At 39.8% G+C, this 22,067-nt stretch overlaps 1 protein-coding gene across 2 annotated transcripts in view; it reads right to left on the bottom strand.

Moving 5' to 3' along the window:
• rngtt (RNA guanylyltransferase and 5'-phosphatase) overlaps nt 1–22,067 on the bottom strand; it is a 72,968-nt gene that overhangs the window by 7,223 nt on the left and 43,678 nt on the right. The window contains exons 12-14 of one of the 2 annotated variants that reach the window (XM_070925820.1): nt 17,535–17,603; nt 6,521–6,621; nt 1,785–1,851 (exon numbers count right to left, since the gene is read on the bottom strand). In XM_070925820.1, the coding sequence (XP_070781921.1) occupies nt 1,785–1,851; nt 6,521–6,621; nt 17,535–17,603 (237 nt within the window). The remainder of the gene's footprint in view (nt 1–1,784; nt 1,852–6,520; nt 6,622–17,534; nt 17,604–22,067) is intronic. The other variant, XM_070925821.1, reaches the window with a different exon arrangement.

Here is a 22,067-nt window from a genome sequence, read left to right as displayed (position 1 = left end):
ATACATTATTGGATTTGTTTCCCTGTGAAGAAAAAACAATGGAGATATAATCTGTAAATTTTACATCTACACACATGATTACAACTGTATCTATAATATATACTAATTCATGAATATGTACTGCCATGTTTTTCATAATCAAAACCACCCCATAACACATATTGTCTAGACAAAAGGTTTTCAGTCCGTAATATTTGCTCTTTTCGAAAGTCTGAGCTGAAAAATCATCATGAAAGCTCCCTTCCAAAAATTCATTTTAGTGATTCCCTGTAGGTACCAACAGTGTAAGGAATTACAACAATAAGGAGCCAAATTGGAAGAATTGAGCCAATAAAACAGGTTCTGAAGAAGATTACAACGTTTTTCTAATTACAGAAAAAGTTGGTTTGATGTATTTTTTCCAGCAGCCCGATGCTTTCAAATGAGCTGGCAACGAGATGTGCCTCAAATTACATCTAATCGACACATCGACATTACTAACATGCCCATAAGCAAGGCAATGAATATCAGAACTTCTCTGTTATGGTGCACTGCAGGCCAAACAAGCAAACAAACACACAGAGTGTGCAAAGGTGGCACTACATGTCAGATTTATCAGCATGTATCAACATTATTCAGGCAGCCAGTACCACAAGTCGCCATGTCCTGTGCTGGCATGTAATTACCAGTTCTTTTGCATATTCACACTTGGATTAACTGTAAAACACATTTCACAACAAAATTAGCAACATGAAAGCCGACAGAAGATGACTCCAGGGCTGCAGCTTTTGCTCTCGCCGAGAGGCGCTAAGAGGCCGAGCAGCAAACAGAGACTCTACTTTGCTCGGTTACAGAGCCCAGGGCTGATAAATGGGAACTGACAATACCAGAGGGAAAAGAACCACTCATTTACTGCACGTCTAAACCATGACTGTGACTAATGGAAGACATTTAGTCAAAGTGGGAAATTTCCATATAGTGTAATTGTATCACAGAAATCTACATCAAAATGGAAAGCACAGAACAAATGTAATAATTCATGTTGCTCTTCAACCCAAGAACAGTCAATTCCCATAATACCCTGATGGAGATGAGATGCTATTGTGAAGTGCACTTGACTGAGTGTGTTACTGTAGGTCAAAGGTCTGATGATGAGTGTGTGATCCCCTATAATATACAATATGCTGTGTATTCACATAGGCAACATGCAATCAGGATATGCAATCATGTGAAGTGCAGCTGTTGAACGCCTCTCTGTACAATAGAGCATATCACAGACAACATGGACTACAACTAAACAGTCAAATAATTGTTTTGTCTATAAAATGTCAGAAAATAGAAAAAAAAAAACAAATTCAATTTAGTATCACATAAGACATTGATAACTTTTCTGTCAATTGACAAATTGATTAATCAATTACCTGCTTCAGTGCTAGCTAAAATTAAGATTATAATGACAGAATGATTTGTACATTCAAGAAAAAAAAGTAAATAAAAATAAGAATTATGACATTTGGGCAGTTTTAATGTTAGGGGGAATTAGTAATAGAGATCTGTGTCTAATACAGACCTGGTTCTGCTCGTAAATAAATGCCACTTTTCATGTCACACATCAACAGATGAAGAAATGTTTAGTGCGTCCCTTTTATTCTTGGCAGTTTAAACTCAGCTACATACTTGAAACAAAACTAAAACCTTGTGTCATGCTAAAGGGAAGCTGGAAGAGCACAGGGGGGGGGGGGGGGGCGGCTTTGGCTTGTTGGCACGAGGACAAAGTCAACAAAACAACACATTTATTTTCTCACCCTCATCTTTGCAAACGGCCTGTCATAGTTGCCGACGTAGAGCAAGCCGACAGTCTGTGGAAGCAGCCTACAAAAGACAAAAAAGATCATGGTTAACACCCGCAACACCCCCAGCACAGGATCTCAACACAGGAGTATCTGAATGGTAACAACGGCGCAAAGAAATCACTACACAACGCTTCCATTTTCCTGCTAGTAACAGAACGGCAGAGATGTGAGATTACACCTCTGCGAGCCCTTCTGCCTCTCTGTGCAGCTTGATGTTTCTAAGCTTTCAGAGAAAACCACAGTATGGGCAAGGCAATAATAATAATTCTGTGGAACATACATAGAAATTGGAGACATGGTCATGGTCATTATACAGCCTTGTATCTCCGTCTGTGAGCATTCAGCACAGTTAATTCAGACTATATAGGGCTTTATAAATGCGCAGTAGTCTTGTGTGTGCGTCTCTCAGTACCCTGAACATGTGTCGGTGCAGTATTTGTGTCTCATCCCGGAGATCACGCCCAACAGATGTCTTAATCACACACTGCTCCTTACCTCCCTCCTCCAAAAACACCCCTGTGTGCCCGTTGTTATTTCCAGACACTATGTCTGCCGAGTGTACGAGCACTGGCACTGGTTTCATATTAGTTAACCATTTTTAGAAAGGAAATAAGGGGAGGTATGGAGCCAAACTGACGGCTAAACAACAGTGCGGCTACGTAGTCTGAGATTTCAAATGGAGCTGAACTCGGAGACCATCTTCCCATCCACCCCAGCCCCCCTCCTGTGTAATAATAGCTAGCACAAGCAGGAAGGAAGCAGCAGTAGACATTAAGAGAGCCAAATAGCCATGCAGTGATGGACACTGTCACGTGCCAAGACCTTACAAAACAAGTCCATTCCTGTCATTGGTTCTATTAATACCCCTGACGTGTTGTGTGTCAAATACCACTTTCCTAAACCTGCAGGAAAACAACAGTAAGATATCAATGAGATTTTACCAGATGAGAGCATATATCAGTGTGCCCCAGAAGAACAAGACTCTTTTATTGTCGTTTACAAGCTGTTTCACAAAGCTAACTTGATGTTCCACTCACAATCTAAATGTTTGAAGTCTGTGTGTAACTAAGAGGGTCCTGCTGTCTTAAATTACACTACAACATCAATTTTCCGAATTAATTTCTTTTTTTTAATTTATTAATTTATTCTCTTTTTTTTTTCAACACCGATAAAAATACAACACAACTACAGACGGCAGGTGTTTTTTTTGTACTAAAACAATCAAGAAGCTGTTAAATGTCACTGTAGCCTTTGAGCAGCAATCAGACCTGTAACAGCTGGAACAATAAGTCAAATGATTTATAAATCCATAGGAGCAAAAAGCCTTGGAAAAACATAATGTCAAGAACAAAGCATATGAGGTACTGTGTACGCTGTGTCTCAAGTGACAAAGTATAAAAAACTTTTATGACCTGGGCTGGAGCAAGACAGTAAAATATGACACGTGTATTATATACTGCCTACCTGCCTCATCATAACACACCTATGGATGTACGAGAGCCATGCTGCAATGAGGCTACTGATATTCTATATTCCACATGAATGAAAGTATACTGTACAGTCATCTCCAGTCAGAGAGTGTGGTTGTACCTCTCAAGTTTTCTGGCTCAGTGACATGTGGAGCTTATTTGTATAAAGTATGTATTAAATATGCTGACTAAGAGTATGCATTATGATGCTAATGTTGGTAAATTAATATTAATAATGCTGCATAATTAATCAATTAATTAATACACACTGTCAGCACAGGCCAAAAAAGTGAATGTTCAACAGTGGAACAAGACATTAAATTCCACAAACTGTGTATGCGTATGTATGGAGTTCAGGCAACACGCTCCCTTTGGTAACGTGCCAACTGGAGACAGCCGGGTCACCAGGGCGCCAACTCCAGAAATCTTTGTGTCCATACAGAGAAATTCATTCAGACAGGCTCCATGTTTGTTCTGCAGAATCCTTAATGTTTGCGCTGACGGCTGAAATGCTGCGAGCAGAGGCTCTCTCCACATCTCACATCCTCTTGCTCTGAATCGCACTACAAGTGCAGTGAATGTCTTTTCTTACCCAAAAGCTTCTCGGCAGCTTCTAAAAAGAAATTTTGTATCTAAACATCTAAACTCCCTGACACCATGCAAAGTCTCCATGGCGGTTTGAATCTCTGCCCTCAAAACCATAAAAGTCAACGTCGTGGTTGCTCTGCAGGTGAAATGTTGCAAATGAGATGAATTCTCATGGCAATACAGTTAAGAACACAACCACTGATCACATATTGTTAACTTCACTTTGATGCTTTTACATCATCAGTCACAAGTGAGTACCTGACTCGGTTGTCTTTACTGCAGATCCTTTTATACAAAATATGGATGGGATGCTGTAATGACACTTGAGTCCAGGGAGTAGAAAGACCAGTAACTAGAAGCCTGGATGCTGGCCTCTAGAGAGCCAATCAAAGCCAGTCTGTCAGTATCATTCTCCTTTTCTGGGTCTTTAAAATCACCTAATGAATGGTGATGTAACCATTAGTCACCACCTCCTCAGACAGAATGCTGCCTCAAATTATCCACAAATCAAGAAATCTATGCAATACTTGAGACCTTTCAATTCTACACTTGGGAGGGGCACTGGCATGCTTTCTGGAATTGCTTCATCTTTCCAGTTTGCTCTTTTCCACCTCTTCACTCTTCCTGCTGCACAATAACCACTGTCTGCCTCTGTGCTTGCTTTCAGAGAAGGTAATAAAACTCGCAATGCCTCAGTGGTACACAAAGACGTGCTCAAGGATTGATTGCGTGGGCCGATGAATAAACAGTTGTTACCTCCTTACATGTCTGTCTATCTCTCCCTCTCAGACTAAACTAAGGAGATGTTTGAAAACCTACACCAAGACTGAGTGAGGTCTGATGAGTGCTGCTCTGCCAGCAAAATGCATCTTTCGGGGAAATATCAGAACGTTCTCAAATGGCAACAATATTCGTCTGTGCTCTCCCACACACAGGGAGGAGTCAAGAAGCTGACTAGCTGGCGTGCTGGCTGCCTTTGGAGTAGAATGAGTGACTGTGCCCTGCTGTGATCCTCTCAGTCTGTTGTTGGTGAATGGTGGCAGGCTCATGGCTACAAAGCTGGGACAGTCACTAAGGTCACCTGGCTCTCAGAGGAAAAGGCAGCATGACCAGAAAGCTCACTGCTATGGGTCTGTTTGCCTGCACTCAGAAAATACTCACAGACTGAGCTGAAGAAAAGCACACAGTGTGTGCTGTGAGAAAAAAACAAAAATATGAGCCTTTAGCCACGCTGGCAGCTCTGAGATTGCACTTAGGTACAGTGTAGTGCTTTGAGCTAAATGGGAATGTCAGCATGCTAGCATGCTCACAATTACAACACTGTTTGGAAGGTGTAATATTTGCCATGTTCGTCATTTTAGTTTAGCGCATTAGCATGCTAACATTTTCTAGTTAGCACTAAACACAAGGTACAGCCGAGGCTGAAGGTAATGTCATCAGTTTTCAGATTTGGTCATAAACCAAATATAAATCATACAATTTGATGTTAGATAAAAATGGATCATCAGAGGTATTACAATTCATCTTAAGGGGAACATGAATGTCTGTACAAACCTTCATGGCAATCCATCCAATAGTTGTCAAGATATTTCATTCAAAACCACATATGTCAACCTCATGGTGGCGCCAGAAGAAAAGTTAGAGGATCACCAAAGTCCTTTAAATTCATCCTCTGGGAACCTTGAATGTCTGTACTAATTGTGCAAATCCATCCAATAGTTGTTGCAATATTTCCAAAGTGAAAACCATTGGACCTGCTGGTGGTTCTAGAGGAAAAGTCAGGGGATCACCAGAGTTATGAGGATTCATCTTCTGGGCACCATGGACATCTGTACCAAATTTCAAGGCAATCCATCCAATAGCTGTTTAAGACATTTAACTAAAAAAAAAACCTGCTGTTGGGGCTAGAGGAAATGTCAAGCGATCAAAATAAGTAGGATTCATCCTCTGGGATGTACAGGAACACTAACATGGCTAAAAAAGATGATAGATTCTTTCAGCACTGGATGCAAATTTGTTTTCTTTTCATAAATCAGCTTCTACTGCATCAGACTTTTAGACAACAACAAATGTTACAACTAGTTTCTATTTCATATCAGAGACACATACATTTCCAAAGGCTGTACTGACCTGCAGGAATCGATTGTCTTTTCTAGTATTAAATTGTTTGTCTGCAAGGTTCTGATATTACCAGGACGAAGGCTAGGATAAGCACCAGTGGATCTGAATCATTCATGTTGCAGAGAATAATAAACATAAAATGAGAGAAAAAGGGGGAAGAGCAGTAGTGTTTTTCTTTGCACATATAGGCTCATACAGCAAATGAGACATTTCAGGGATTGGAGACATAAGTACACAATGATGCTGAAAGGAATTAACTTTTTTACACAACGTAGCAACGTTTTTATCCCCAAGGCAAAAAGGAAATGCTAGAAAAAGATGGGACAGTAAAGAAAGGATTAATGTCAAAGAAATTCAACGGATTTCTTTGATTCAAAGCATGCTTTTCACACCGACAGCAGCTGTACATGTGTGTGGGTGTGGATGTCTCCAAGTACTCCAGTGTGTCACAAAATGATAGGTGCTATTAGATTCATCAGGCAGAGCGTTTCCCCGGCAACAGTGACTTACCCTTCTCCTCCGACTTTGGTGATCTTGAGGCGAAAGTCCACAGAGTTCAGATTGGGGGGTTTCCACTTGAGGATTTCATCACACCTCCCGGGCTTGTATCTCTGCAGGGAAACCCAATCCCCAAAAAAATGAATAACATGGAAGATTTGTTGGGGATAAATACATATTAAAGCTTTAATGGAACAAGGGTGACACTGTGGCTTCATGAGTAGTCAACCCATAACTCTGCAGACTTAATGGCTGAGTAATTTGAGATGAGCAGAATTTGTAAGGCAACAGTCACAGCTAATGAACTGAAAACCCTCATACAAATTAGGCCCCATTATGATACACTGTTGGTATCCAACTATCTGGAGCAGCAAGACGTGGAAATTAATATAAATCTTATAAAAATTAGTCTCTGGTATCAACAATGTCATGAAATGCAAACAAGAGCTAATTAAATGTTCAAGTACTCCACACTTGAAATGAAATGATTATAAGTGGAAAATTGCATGGTGGGAGCACAAGAATAGATATGTAAATACATTACAGGCTGACAAATTATGATTCAACATGATTACATTTTTTTCCACATCACTACTGTGTTTTTACGTGCAGCAACATATGACACATAACCGAACAACATGCTTCCCTCCATCACTTTGATTATGTATGCATGCCTGACATTTAGAAGGACATGAAACAAGTGCACTGGAACATGAGAAATGTAAAGGCATGACGGGTGGAGGCGGGAGCAGATGATCAGACTCTGTCACTGTCAGGTTGCCCGGTAACAGAAGTCTACTCTGAGGAAATGTGCGGGAAACAAGACAGGATTCCTCAGGAGAACCTGCGCTGTCACAGCACATGACCAAGTAAGGGGCTTCCTGGCTCCACCCATGTGTGCCCTTACGGCAGGACTTAATAAAAGTAACTTTACATCATCAAAGAAATATATCACTACTTGTAAACCCCCCCCCCCCCCTCCCCCCCAAAAAAAAACAACTCTACTCCTCCACAAACACAAGGCCTGGTGTCCGAGTTTGGCAAGCCGTTGGACTTGCTGAGTAGCATAAAAATCTTGCAGCCTGTTTTCTAATGTTTTCTCAGTCAATTCAGGCTCAAGCCCAGTACCTGGAAATCATACTCATGTAGTACGATTCTGCAGCCCACATTTTACATCTGATGTCTGAGTTCAGTGCCATTGCAGAACAGTAATTGTTTTTTAATGCTTGAAATGAAGAACGTTGTACAAGGTGTTACCTGATCCTGTCCAAAGGCATATACCTGCTCAGAAAGTAGCCCCCTTGAAGGAGGGGCGAGTGAGGATAATGGTCCACAGGTTTGGACAGTCTCACAAGAGGTGAGTGATAAAATTTTGTATTTTAGTGACTTGGGAGAATCTACAATTTAAAGACGATAAGATGTTCCCGCATGACTGAAAATCTGCTCTGTATATCACTTGGTCTGTGTTCTCTCGTATTCTCTCAAAAAGAGAGAGATTTATATTTTATAGTTTCATGATGGCGCCCCCTAGTTTTGGATTAATTCGACAGAATACAGTTCTGGTATCAGTCTACATAGATGAAGACCTTGGAGCCAATCAAATCTTGCATAAAGCTGTAACGTCGGCATCCTATCATAGGCAGAGCAGACGGTCACACTCAGCCAGACTGCTGCCTGCACAAGAGCCAAAGACTGAACAACAACCCACAGTAGCTTTCCTGCTAAAGTCTCCTTCGTCTCTAATTTACAAACATGAACACACATCTTGTTCTGCTCCTTAGCTTGTTGAGTGAGCAACCAAACAAACTATTAGCTGCTTCGCTGCAGCACATTAAACTGCATTTTAATGTACTTGCAAATGCCACTTGGGTCCTGATAGATGCTGGTGTGGACCTGACTCTTTGACACCACTGACAACACACATAGGCTACAGTGCACGTTTATTGACTTTCTCTTGTCCACTACAGTGCACGGTGTGTCAACAGCCTGCCAACTGCTGTCAATCAAACACAGACACGCCCCTCCAGTTTGCTGAGACGAAAATTTCTGACATTTTTCTAAAAACCTTTCATCTTCCTTTTAATAATAAAAAACTATTAACGATACATATAAACACACACTGACATTATTTTCAACTAGAAAAAGGGGTGATGAAAAAGTGATTTTAGTTGGACTTTAATATAATGTACAGTACTGCGTGGGCATCATTATGAAATTAAAATCCTGTACTGATGGCAAAGTCCAGAAACTATAACTTAAATTGGTTGAGTCAGGGGCAGAGTGCCTTTGTTGTTTTAGGTGTAAAGTGAAGGGAACACGAGTGTGGGGTGTCCTTCTGCAGCGGAGCTCTCCGTGTGGGAGGCGGCCTTCGTCTGCCTTTGAAACCAGCACACTGACTCCACAAAGGCTATTCACTGCAGTTAGCTAGAGAGCAGGAGAAGAGGGCATGCCTCTTTAGAAGAATCTCAACTAAGTACATCTTTTCTTCTGAAAACGTGGGTGTGGACAGAAACATTCTTCAATGTTAGTTATGCTATGCTGCACAGGCATCAAAATAACCTCTTGTGAAATTACTTATTCCATTTATGTAGCTCTAATGCGAAATGAAAGAGCTACAATATATAGGCAAAAAGCAGAGGTGGAATGAAGTTCAGTACTTGAGTAAAGGTAGTACAAATTTGAGGTAGGTATTTGTAATTTACTTGAGTATTTTCCATTTGATGAAACTTTATACTTCTACTCCACTACATCTCAGAGGCAAATATTGTACTTTTCACTCCACTACATTTGTCTGACAGCTTTAATTACTTTTTCCTACCCTTTCTGCCCAGTTAAAACCATGTTTCTCCGAATTTGGTGATTTTTTTATTTAACATTTTCTGACAAACTGAAGGATTAAGTGTTCCTCTATGGGATGAGAAAATTCTCCTACTTCTTAAGCTAAATAAACGATTTAATAAAAATCTTTGATTAGCGGGAAAATGCATCATCACAAAACTGAAAACAGCCGTTTTCCTGAGCTCATGAAAAGGCGACTTTTTATATCCACGTGGTTCTCACAGGACAGCAATCCTACAATCATATGACTTCTTAAAGAATAGGAATTTTACATGTGTATTTGAGTTGTGTAAGTTGAAAACAAAATGGCCGAAATAAACGGGAAAAAAATAAACCTCTACTAGTGAATGAATAATCAGCCCCTGAACATCCACTGTCCTGAGGATCTGTTGACGCATGTTCCTGAACCTGCATGCTAAAATATGTGTGCTACATACTCAACCAGTGAAAGTGAAATTTGCTTTAAATGACTCCAAGCCAGCAGAACCATGGCAACAACTCATTGAAAACCCAATCAGATTGCAGATTAAATAAAATAGGCAACCTTCAAATTTATTCCTAAATGAAAAAGTGCTGCCAGTTGCACTCGCGCTTTCATTACTGTTGTTAGTCTTGTCAATAAGTGACTGCACATACAAAACTAGAGCTTTATTATTGAGGTGCAAAACAGACCTTCAAACCCAACATTGCATTCAAGAACACATCGCTCATCAATCAAATTCATTCCTCTAATGATGTTCCATTGCATATAAATTGCCTGCTGTTTCAAGTTAGAAATTCAGAGGCTGACGGGAGGAAAAACTGACTGAGATGCACAGTGTGAAAGCTAACGTGTGGCTGTATGGTTTCTTTAGTTATTTAAGCAGAGCATAAATGCCAAAACAAATGACTTTAATCACTATATAACAAATCAGTTACTATAAATATGCAAGAACTTCTGTCTGGTAAAGGATAACTCGACAGTCACCCCACAGAGAGTTGCAAGGTCTAACAAAAGTCTTCAGACCAAAAATGACCTAAAGCTCGCCCAATGAAAACTGAACTGTGATTTCACATTGTAGATCTTTGTAGGAGTTGTTACTTGTTAATTTAAAATAATTATTCTGCCTGTACTGTATGAGAATACTGTATATTCCTTCACACACACACACACACACTGTATAATACTGTATATTCAAGTCATTATATTATGAACATTTCAAAAACAGAAATATGTTTATTCAGACACAATGCCCTTGTCACTCAGGATAATCTACCAATCCACCACACTGTCAACAGTTTTCATAGTTTTCTTCTGTAGAAAGTTATTCAAGTGAAAACTGTTAAATTATAAAAAGGCTTTTGATCACTCTTCTCTATCTTGTTCTCAATTTACTATTTTCTAATATGCAACTATTGCTGAACTCTCTCAATAACTTATATTTGGTTGCTCCTGACTTATATCTTCTTATCTCTTGTTTAAGAATTCTGAATATAACGAACTCTTAGAAATTGTGCCAGCTTTCAAAAATACCAGCATGAGGTGACTGCAGGCATCACCACCAGTATAGCTATGCAAGCGCTGCTCGGCTGACTTTGCAGTTTTCTATTTCTCCTTCACCGAAACTTTTTTGGTGATAAAGACAAAAACTCAAAGTAGTCCACAAAACTACCACCTAAAACTTAACAACTTCCACAAGCAACTGCATTTTCAAAATACCCCACATTGGACACAGAAAACACCCAAACAATACTTTCCAAGTATGGATGGCACATTAAAGCTCCTCAAGACACCTGGAGCTCATGAATAAAAAGACAGGCCGGGTTCATCAAATCAACCATGTATTACACTTTAGAGTTACTTGACAGGTTATCAGACAAACAGCTTTAAAACTGTGTTTGTTTTTGTGATTGGCTGGACCAAACCGTAGCCCCTCCCCTGCTGTCAATACAGGGAAATAAATAACTGGGGGGGAGAGACAAACTATTAGAATCTAAGGGGAGAGCAGTAAACAGACAATGTGACGAGCTATTGAACGGCTGTGGATCAGAGATTTGTTACCCTTTTAAAGTCCAGAAATAGCCAGGTTGTATTTGATCTAGTACGATCCATATTTCCACAGGAAGAGATAGGGCCCTATTATTTTCACTCGAACCAGTACTAAAGGCTGGAGGAGGAGACGATTGGATGGATATGGAAGTCAACGCTGAGGTAAATGCAGCCAAACGCACACTTAAATGTCTTAACAAAACAAAAACAAGTTTAGCAGCCTTAAGTGATTTTACAGTTCAAATTCCAACACCCATCCTCCAGTTAGTTATATACAGGCCTATACTTAATGCACTTTTTTTTTCCTTACAAAATTTCATGGTAATCCATCGAATACTTGTCAAGTGATTTCAGTCTGGACCAAAGTCACGGACCGACTGGCAAACAAATCGCTAGCATGGCTAAAAGATTAAACTGAGAAGGAGATGCATCACTGTATCCATGATGGATCCATTCCATATAATGTTTAATCTTCACTCTTGATTTTCTAACACCTGCAAAATAGTGTTCTGTGGCTGAAATTTGCCATGAATACAATTTGCTTTGGAGTTTCTAGGATTAGACATGGATACACATGGATAGCAATATTTTACCTCCCTCTCAATACTGTTGATATAAACACACACAAAACATTTTAAGAACAGTTTAAGAGCAATGTTGAGAGATGTATGACAAACCCAGGAAATAACTGCAGCACAATTATTCATTCTGCTTCATATCAAAAGGCTGATTGTCTATAACTGTACACATACCATCATAATCACAGATGTGGTTATATTGGAAACCATCTAATGATAAACAAAAGCTTAACAAACGTAGAAAGTGTAATTCTACTGAAGAGAATGACGCTTGTTTGAGGGTTTGAGGCTTCAAGGAAAGTCATTTGATTACAGTGTTTTCTTAAAGTCTCATTTCAATAACAGCTTTTTGCTCCATGGCAGAATAATTGTTCAGGTGTGCAGCAGATTACAGACAAAAGGCTGGACAAGTCCAATAAATCTGTCCCATAGAGAAAAGCTCCCTCTGTTACAGCCGGATTCTTTGAGAGTAACATTGACACTGTATGTGTGTTTGTGTTTTTTGTGGGGCTTTGGTGTGAATGCGCAAAATGGTGCAGTGGCATAAAAGGTTTGTTTTGGAACAAACAAAGTTGACAGGACGGAGGGGAAGTTGAATAGTAAATCTTGAGGTAAATGGTCTGCAGTTATGACACATAAATGCTCTGAAGAACAGCAAAGCCCACAAAAAATGGTTATACTGATTCATGAACCACATAAAATGCACAATAACCAATGATGTGACCTCTGAATCTCACATATCTGTCTCAGATCATCTTTCACAATATGATTCAAAAGTTTCAACTTCACTGGGTCCAAAATTGATATGAATCACACTTTCTGTAGCGACTTGGATTTTTGAGTGGAGTTGAAATGATTTGAGATTTAAAAAAAAAAAAAAAACACAGGGTAAAGAGAACAAAAAAATCTTCTTTGTATAGAGATCACCATCTGGAGTGCTCTCCCTGAGGCAATTCTGTCATCTGCGGCAATGGTTGTATTATAAATTCAAAATCTTTCTGATTCCTTAAACAAAGAAAACATACTCCAAGGGCACCATGTGTTGGGTGAGATAACACACCCAGTGACTGTAGGCTGCTGCAGTGGCAACCTTTGTGCTAATATTAATGGACATTCAGAGCAGCAAGACCCTGCTGAGATTAACTGCGAGGCCACCCTAATCCCCATTCACACAAGAAGAGATTAACATTGCACTGGTTGGTGAAGAGATCGACAAAATCAATGACTTTGGATAACAATCACAATGTGAGGCAGTGTTATTTGCCCCCTACAGACATTAATGGTTGGTAGTAGTGTTGGTGATAAAAGGATTTAAACTCATCCTACAGTTGCATTTGCTGTAAACTGCTGTGAATAGGCCTTTAATACATGAGTAATGTGCTCGTAAACTGAAATCTGATCAAATACTTACTTGCCGGCTGAAATTGACCAAAGATAAGACATCTTGTGCTGGAGCAAAACCCGGTGCATTAGAGGAAATTTAACAACCCAGCAATGAGGCTATTTTTCTGTCCTGACACTGATTCCTACATCTAAACTCAGGATATCTGTAGCTACAGAGTGCAGATCTGACAACAGTGCTCTTTGTCACAGGATGTGTGTCTACGTCTTTTTTTCCCCTTCACAAAACAAAATTGGCTGAAAATGATGTTACATAGGGCCCTACGCTTCCCTCCAAAAGTTAATTGTTAATCAGATGTAATGGCAGTCCTCGTTTTCCTGAGCCACCGTTCTTCACTGTTCGAATCGAGTCTGCAGCCATGCTAGCAGCTCTGGGAGGCTGAACTTGGGGCACAACAGAGCTGTGAGCTAAATGCTAAGGTCAGCATGCTAACAACGACAATGCTAATATGCTGACGTTTAACGGGTATAATGTTTACCATGTTCACCATCTTAGTTCAACGTGTTAGCGTGCTAGCATTTGCTAATTACATCTAAACAACCAAGTACTACTGAGGCGATGGGAATGTCATTAGTTTTGTATGTATTTAGTCATAAACAAAAGTATTGGACAATTCAAATCTTGACCTACTGATGGTGCTATATGAAAAGAGAAGGGATCACCAAAGTATTCATCTTAAGCAGGGCAGGAATGGCTGTTCCAAATTTCATGCAAATCTTCCCAATAGATGTTTCACTAAAAAGCACAAACGTGACCCTCATTGTGGTGCTAAAAGGAAAAGTCAGGGTTTTTGCTTTGGAGACAATGAATGCCTGTACAAAATCTTATCTCAATCCATCCAATATTCATCCACCTAAAAAGGTGGACCGACCGTCCGACATCACTCTAGGAGGTGGAATTATTGCAGACACACTGACTATGCACCGCTCATTGTTGGTGTGTGCGGCAGACAAAATGGATAAAGGGGACAAATATATCGCAGAATCACAACATGTTATTCTTTCTAAAAAAAAAAAAAAAAAAAGAGTGCCAAGTAGCAGAAACAACCCTTGTCCCCTTCTCTGCCTCTAGCCAATGTCCTTAATTCCTCCTTGTAAATATTTAATAACCTCTTGGAAAATACTCCTCTAGTATTTCAGTGCTGTTTGCTATTGTCACATCACACTATCTCCTGAGTGTGTGCATGCTAAAGACTTTGCGTTTACTGTTTTCCATTAGGACAGCATGGGGATACAATCCAATCACTGCAACGTGGACAGGACTTCTTCATAATTAAAAAATACTCACACATACAGCTGAAAGAGGAGGACTTCATCAAGAGTCTCGTAAAATGGTAACGCTGAAGGCTATGAAGGAGGACGCAGTTAACAGACATTAGCAGAGACTATTTTCAAATAGCAGCAGGCACAGGTCATTCCTATTTGCATTATGTGTGTTATGGTGTTAGTGTTGTGTCACCCGGCCTGTGGTTGTTTAGGGTTGTTACAATTTAAATGTGTCTCTGCTGCTGTTTTTAAGTGCACGCAGAGCCTCTCCTGATGATACCCGGGTCATTGTCACAACGTCGTTATCATTAGATGAGTGATTAGATGCATGTGAGTGAATCTAATCTAGTATAAGAAATTACTGTCAGTTTATTACAAGAATCCTGATTGTGTTGTCTATAATGCTTAAGGCTTTCTCTCAGTCTATGGCAGATTCATAGAACCAAAACCCTCATAAACTAGCTGCTTAACTGTTTAATGTAGATGCTGTAACAGAAAAGTAAAGCCAGACAGTGTTGCATAATATTTTCTTTTGTAATTTCACATCAGATGGCTGACTATTTGCATCATCATTTAGTCCCGTTAGACTTGCCAGCTTTTCCGAACCGGCCCATTTGTTTGAGCGCCTGTGCAGACAGGAACCAGCTGCTGACCTTCAAGAGTTTGGAGAGATTTCCTTCTGTCAGATTCATGAAAGTGCTGAAAAAACATCTTAATGAACGGTGATTTGATCACAGATCGACAAATCAGACGGAGTAAAGGCTGCTTTAATGGGACACATGGAAAATTTGTCTGTTGTGGTAATTTCTTAATTGAACTGTATATCATAGGCTGCCTCGCGGTGCTGTGAAAAGACTTCCATCCAATTCAAAGGCGAGAATTATATACGAGGGGGTGAAAAAAGGCACCTGACAACTAAATGGACTTCACAACAACCTGTCTATGCAATCAGTTTTCTTATTGACAGAACATTTGCACACCCCGACTGATTCTATTCCTGCCTGTTGCAACAGCAATCATTTCAAAACTGTAAAAAGCGCCTGCCAAAACAAATCACAAACCCTGCTTAACAGTGTATTCCTAATCCATGACTGGGATGCGGATGATGTTGTTGCAATTTCCTCAGCCGGTTCGATAAATGCCGCATACGTCCTTACATCCAGAGGGCCACAGTGCTGTCAACATCTTTCTCTGGCCCAGTTGCTCGTGATCCATCAAATTCACTGAGGCTACAGAGGAAAAGATGACTCTTAATCAATGGCTGCCTGCATCAAAAGCAGCAACACTAGTTCCCAAACCATTTTCTGGTCAGGATTGTGTATAATTTGGAAATTAAAGATCTTGCATAATGTGCGGCTAAAAAAGAAACCAATGATCATACCCTCTTTTCACATAATTAATTTATCTTCCCCCAAACATAGTGTACAATATAATTCCCCCTACAGTTTAATAAATTATAAATCAACTGTGGAAATAAGAAAACAAAATCTAATTAGCACTCTGGAAGAAAAATACGGTACAGCAAAACCCAAATATATGAAAAACAGAGGCGGGGAAGATTGTTTCGTCTCTTTGACAATATAGAGAATATAGAGGAATTGCAAGCACCTGCAAAAATAACATTTATGTTGACCAAGCCTGTGACGCATTAATTAACCAGGTCTGCACGGAGATGCAGATCATCTCTGCTCATGTTGTGGTGGAGAGAAAGTGCAGCTGTGTAAACCTGCCTCCTCCAAATTTCATTGCCAGCTCTCCGGAGAACAGTTGCTACATGATGGCTATGCCCGCAGCTATACACAGTGTAATAATTACTTCACAAATCACAGAGAAGAGCAAAAAAACAAAATGCTCAACAACAAGAGGGAGAAACGAATAGATAATGTTATTTAGTTGAACCAGAATAACCAAAAATGCAAGTTGTCTTGTGCTTTTAAAACAACTAAGAATTATCTTACATGCCAATGTGACACCTGGTAACTTTGCATCCCAACTGTCAAATATGGCGTAAACATACTTACAGCACTCCAACCAGGTGTCTCCAAAACAGGAGCAGGTGTCCAGACACAAAACGTTAACACCCATACTCCATGTAAGCGAACGCTGTCCAGTTCTTTTACATGCAGATCTGCTGGATTCAGCTCAGCTCACATTTCTGATCCTGTTGCTTTTATGAAATTCGCCCTCGCTACTCGAAGGTGTGCTATTGGGTAAAATCAGAGGCTCTAGTGTAAAAAGGAATAACTTTAAATATTCTCCCATGTCAGAGAACTTAAAACCATGAGCTTGAGAAACCCGAGAACCTGATATTTTAAAAACGCAAAGCAGAGAATAATATGCAAAAATCTTATTCAGGACACTGATATTTTTCTCAAGCTGCATTAGAGCCAGCAGGCACTATAGCTTTATTCCATATCTCAGAATACCTTTACTATATCACTTGTGCTCACATCTAGATGTCTACCTGTCATATTCCTGCACTAATGTTAAATATGATAGGATATTTCACACATTAACAGAGGAATATGGGTCCTTAAGTCCATCACAGAGAAGACTAGAGGAATAGTATCACTGTCACAGATAAAAGTGATTTTCTGCTACTCTAACACCAAGTAAATCAGTATTTTAACCAAGGCCGTTTCCGTCGTAACACAGCCGGCCATGTGTCTGTTTTACTGTGCAGCCTCTTACAAAGAGATCTGTGTTTATGTGAATTCATGTAGGAGGGTGGTTTCCTTTACAATAACAGAGGGCAAGACTGACAAAGAGAGTGACAAACGGCGGGTGGTTGTGACAAGCTGTCCGATTCTTATGTAGGAGCTCGGTGGAAGAAAAATCTGTGCCTGACAATCAACCTGTAGCAACAGCTTTGAAAAAAAAAAAGACAGATTGTCATACATAGATGGAGGCTTACCCCGCATGGCTGGAAGATAAGCCCGTCGACTTCGTGGCTGACCTGGGACGTGAAGCTGCCCTCCAGTAGCTGAAAAGCAGAATAACAAAGGAGGACATGGTTTCAGTCAAGCAAAACTGATGAATGACAAGATGGGGTGGCTGAAAGCTTTAGCCGGGCACACATGAAATAACATTGATTTATAAAGTCAAGTAGAGCTATAGTCTGCCAACATTACCTGACCCTCTAAAAGTAAAGCTAAGTATTGACTCCCAACATAGCTGGAAGGCTTACACTCGACAGATCCTGCAGAGTTATGAGAGCAAAGTCAGATACCTTGTTTTCATCCATCTAGCCCTGAAACTAAGCGCTAATCTCTTTGATTGATAATGCATGACTGAGAGATCAATATCTGTAACTTGACAGCCCAGGTTGAGGACAAGAATAGCAACAAATCATTAAGGTCCTGACAACTGGAAAGGGTGGATTTCATCTCTTCCATTAACACCAACCACCACAGCTGTTTCAGAGAAAAGGAACCTACGGCACCACATTAGACGAAGGAAGCCCAGGAGACGTGGCAGCGCTACTGTACAACAAAAGCACATTTTCCACATCATGAAGCACATCAACAGGCACGGCAACTACAGCAAGGAAATTAGAGGCACTAAAATAAGGCTGAATATAACATTTGCATATGGAAACAGATGAAGAGATCCTCCAATTTAAAAGTGCTTTCCTTTTTGACTCCTCTTTCAAAGATCTACGATGGGTTCTACCTTCTTACAAACCGAAGGGTGATCTTTTAATAAGGGAAATGTGTGTTAGTTTGCCTGTTTCCAGTAGTTTCATGAAAAATACAATTAAAATAATTTTTTCCGAGTTATCTTCGAGAGACATGTTAAACAGCACCGGCCCAATTTTGTCCTCCCAAAAACAAATAAATGTGTTGTCTGTTTGACGTCAACTTTTAATTTCAAAAAGGAAATATCAATCCATCCAATACGATAAACTTAAAAGTTTAAACTCACCCACCATGAAGGCCAAGGAGTTTTTTTCAAGGGTGGTTGGTACCGCAGTGCAGCCAGAGCCAACAATGACCATTTGTGGCCCATCAGAGACACTGTCCATGTTCATGGCTTAGGGCCTTATAACAGCAGAGACAATTTCACTACAACACTGGAAAATGCTGGAACCACCTTCAGTACAGCATTGGCTAAATTATGTGTTGTGTACCTACACTTTAAAAAAATGAGCTTTGCTTTAAAGGACAAACTTTGGGGTTTAAAACAAATTGCTAGCAGAGGTTTACAAAGTCTGAAAATTGAGACAGCCGCATCCCCAACCCCCCTCTATATCCCCTTGTTACCTTCTCTCTATACCTTCATTCTTTGTCCTACTTCTATTTGAGGGAGGAACTATAGTTCCAGTAATTTGTGGGCTTTGGGGGGTGTAAACATAAAGTTTGCCATGGAGTCAGTCTGTCAAAGCTATTAGCAGTTCCTGTTTGCAGTGTACCCAGGCATGTACAGAGAACTGTCACTGGATTACTTTGATACTGAAGAAAACTTGATGATTCTCAGGAAAGTATTTCTTTTATGGACATTTATTCGCTAAACATTGGAGATGGGGAAATCCTCGGGAAGTGTAAGTCACACTGAATCTCAAAACAAGTGTATCATGTCTGTGTATTCAGATTTGAGTTATGACTCCAAGAGGGAATGCAAATTGGGTCAGGGTGTTTTTCTTGTTTTTTTCTTTATTTTGTCACCTTGCATGTTCTTCTCTATGTTCACTATGTGTTCTTGTATGTAACCCTGTTCTGTGTCCTCTTGCACTGGCTTGGGTTGGCTCACATAAATGTTGGGGTTTATTCCACACACAGTGTCAAAGCAGAGAAGCAAAATTGCACAATGTCAGGGATTCTGTGCAGTCAAGCGTAAATATGAACACTGAGGATTTTGTGTGCTTAAACAAGGAGGAGACAATGTGAAGATGCCAAGGTTAGCTGAATGCTCCATCTTCAGTGATATTTGAAATAGCAAAGAACTGAAATGCAAGACCTTCAAATCAATGTTTTAAAAGTGAACACGAGATATGAGGCAAAACTGCAAGATCATTCAACTATGACACTTTCACGGAAATAAGAATGTGCATAAAGTTTAATGTGATGTGGTCTTTGTGATGGATTACAAATCTGAACAGTTCATTTCCTTGCTGCACCAGCGTGAAGAGAAACCTGCCGCTGCTGCTGCTGCTGCTGCTGACTGCTGCTTGGAAGGTAGGAAATCAATCTAAAAACGTATCATATGCCTTGGAAAATGTTCGGCTGTAATGTAATACAAAATGCCAAATCTAATATATGATTGCACATAACTACGCAGAGAAGAATCTGCAAGCAAGGGGAGACAGTGACAGATAATGCACAGTCATCGTCGGACTAGGACTACGGCTCAGATGTAAGATGGTCAGTGCATATTGCAAATATATGGATTCTACTCATCTTTAAAGCTGCAATAATAACCTATATTTTTATATAAACAATGGGTTAAATGACTATGTGCAATGGGAAGGTGTAATCACCCAGCTCTGCAGTTCCTCTCAGTATTTTAGAATCTTTCAGCTCATTGTTTTGCTTTTATGGCCCACAACTTTGTGCCAATATTGTTTTTACAGCTTGTGAAATCCATTCATGTAGGTTGAAGAGAATTTTTAGAAACGCCTCAAATAGGAATAGGGAATCAAATGTACAATGTTAAATCCAAAAATCTTGTGCCGTTATGTCAGAGGAGGTATCTTTTTATCCTTTGTGGGAAAACTTGACATGATCTTTGCTTCTCTGTATGTTCATGCAGAGAGTAAATATATTTACAAAGGCAGGAAATGGCCTTGGTCGATAAAATAGAAAGCGAATGCATTAGTGCACTGCAGTGGATATCAGGTATCATATCCAAGCCATCAAGATCAACTTAAGCAATGCATTTTAGCCATGCAGGAAGGTATTGAAATGTGGAACAGCAATAGTGTACTTAGAGTGGATTTTTATAACATATTGTAAGTCATCTCCTGTCTGAGTGATAGGGACAATAAAAAATAAAAAATAATTAAATTTTAATTAACAATGCCTGCATCTCTCCACTGATTGTCCAGCTCAGACAATTCAATCAGCACGCATGGACACTGTGAGTGCCTGTTGACTAGGAGATAGCACAGTGTTCAGTAGATATGGAGGCTGTCAACAATCAGCAGAGCCAAGACACATTCACTATGCAGGAGATGACAGATTGTCATCATCTGTCCTGGTGCTGCTTGGAGACAAACCGAATTATAACCTCAAACACAAGAAAGCGTGGAATATAACATAACTACATTTGTACTTAATGCAAGGCTGAAACCATTTCATACACAGCAGGCTTGTAAGAGACAGAGTGTCTCCTGTTAAGCATGCCTTTGACCAGTGCATTTCGTCCAGGATTAGACCAAACTGGTCTGTCTCAGCTGCTCAGTGGACAGCCATCTATGATGATGCACTTCGTCTTTCTCAAAAAATCTCTTTGAAGTGAGCAGATACTGCTGTATAATACATCAGATAACATTTGTTGTAAAGTAGGACATTTATTCATATTTTGAAATGAATGAAGATACAAACATTCCCGGCGGGAACACACAAATGTTTGAATTATTATATGAAATCTATAGAGAGCCAAGGTCCTGACATCACACAAGTTCTGTTTCTCAAGCTTTTGTAACTCAATGCATTCTCTCATTGAGCATTTCTTCAAAATGAAATGTTCTTGGACATTACTTTCAATTGTCCAAGACATATTGGCAACAAATATAGGCTATATTTACATTCACCACAACCCACTGTGTTGCCGTCATTGAGTTCTGATAAATATGTTGAAAGCATTTCCTTTCTCATAAAACTTCCCAACTTAAAAAAAAAAAGTCTCCTCATCGATCTACATGTATCTGATGTTTTGTCTGTTGCTATTTTTTGTCTTTTCAGTGGAGCAGAAGCTTGAGTGACAAATAAGTCACATGCTTCATGTATATCACGATTTGACACGTTTCCACTGCACTCTCTTTGAATTTCTGGCGTTTCCACTGAGGTTTTTTTATTTGTACATTGAAAATAAACAGGTGGATGGAAACGCAATTAATGCGAATGGTTTTCTCACTTCTTGAACAGAACCCGTTGTGGTCTCACTTTGGCTGTCTTCAGCAAATAGAAGCTATAATAGGTTTGGTGAAACCCTTGCGGACCACAGCTCTCCAGTTGCGTAGCACTGGCTTTAATAGAGAAAAACCCTGTGTCTGTTATATTTATACCGCTGGATGATTCCACATTTCCACAAAATACTCTGATGCAAAACATCACTATTTCTCAAAAAATGTCTTTTAGGGAACTAAGTGAAGTCATAAGCCCTTAGAGGAGCGCTGCATACATTTATCTAAAGAGACAGAAAACGGTTCGGTCTCTGCTGTATCTCCAAAGAAAGCAGAGCAACATCAGTGCTCTCCAGAATGATGAATGAGTCACAGCAGATCACA

Source organism: Enoplosus armatus, chromosome 19, assembly GCF_043641665.1.
Source record: "Enoplosus armatus isolate fEnoArm2 chromosome 19, fEnoArm2.hap1, whole genome shotgun sequence".
Taxonomy (NCBI): Eukaryota; Metazoa; Chordata; class Actinopteri; order Centrarchiformes; family Enoplosidae; genus Enoplosus; species Enoplosus armatus.
The sequence above is the reverse complement of the archived record's forward strand: the minus strand, read 5'-3'. Positions and strand labels throughout refer to the sequence as shown.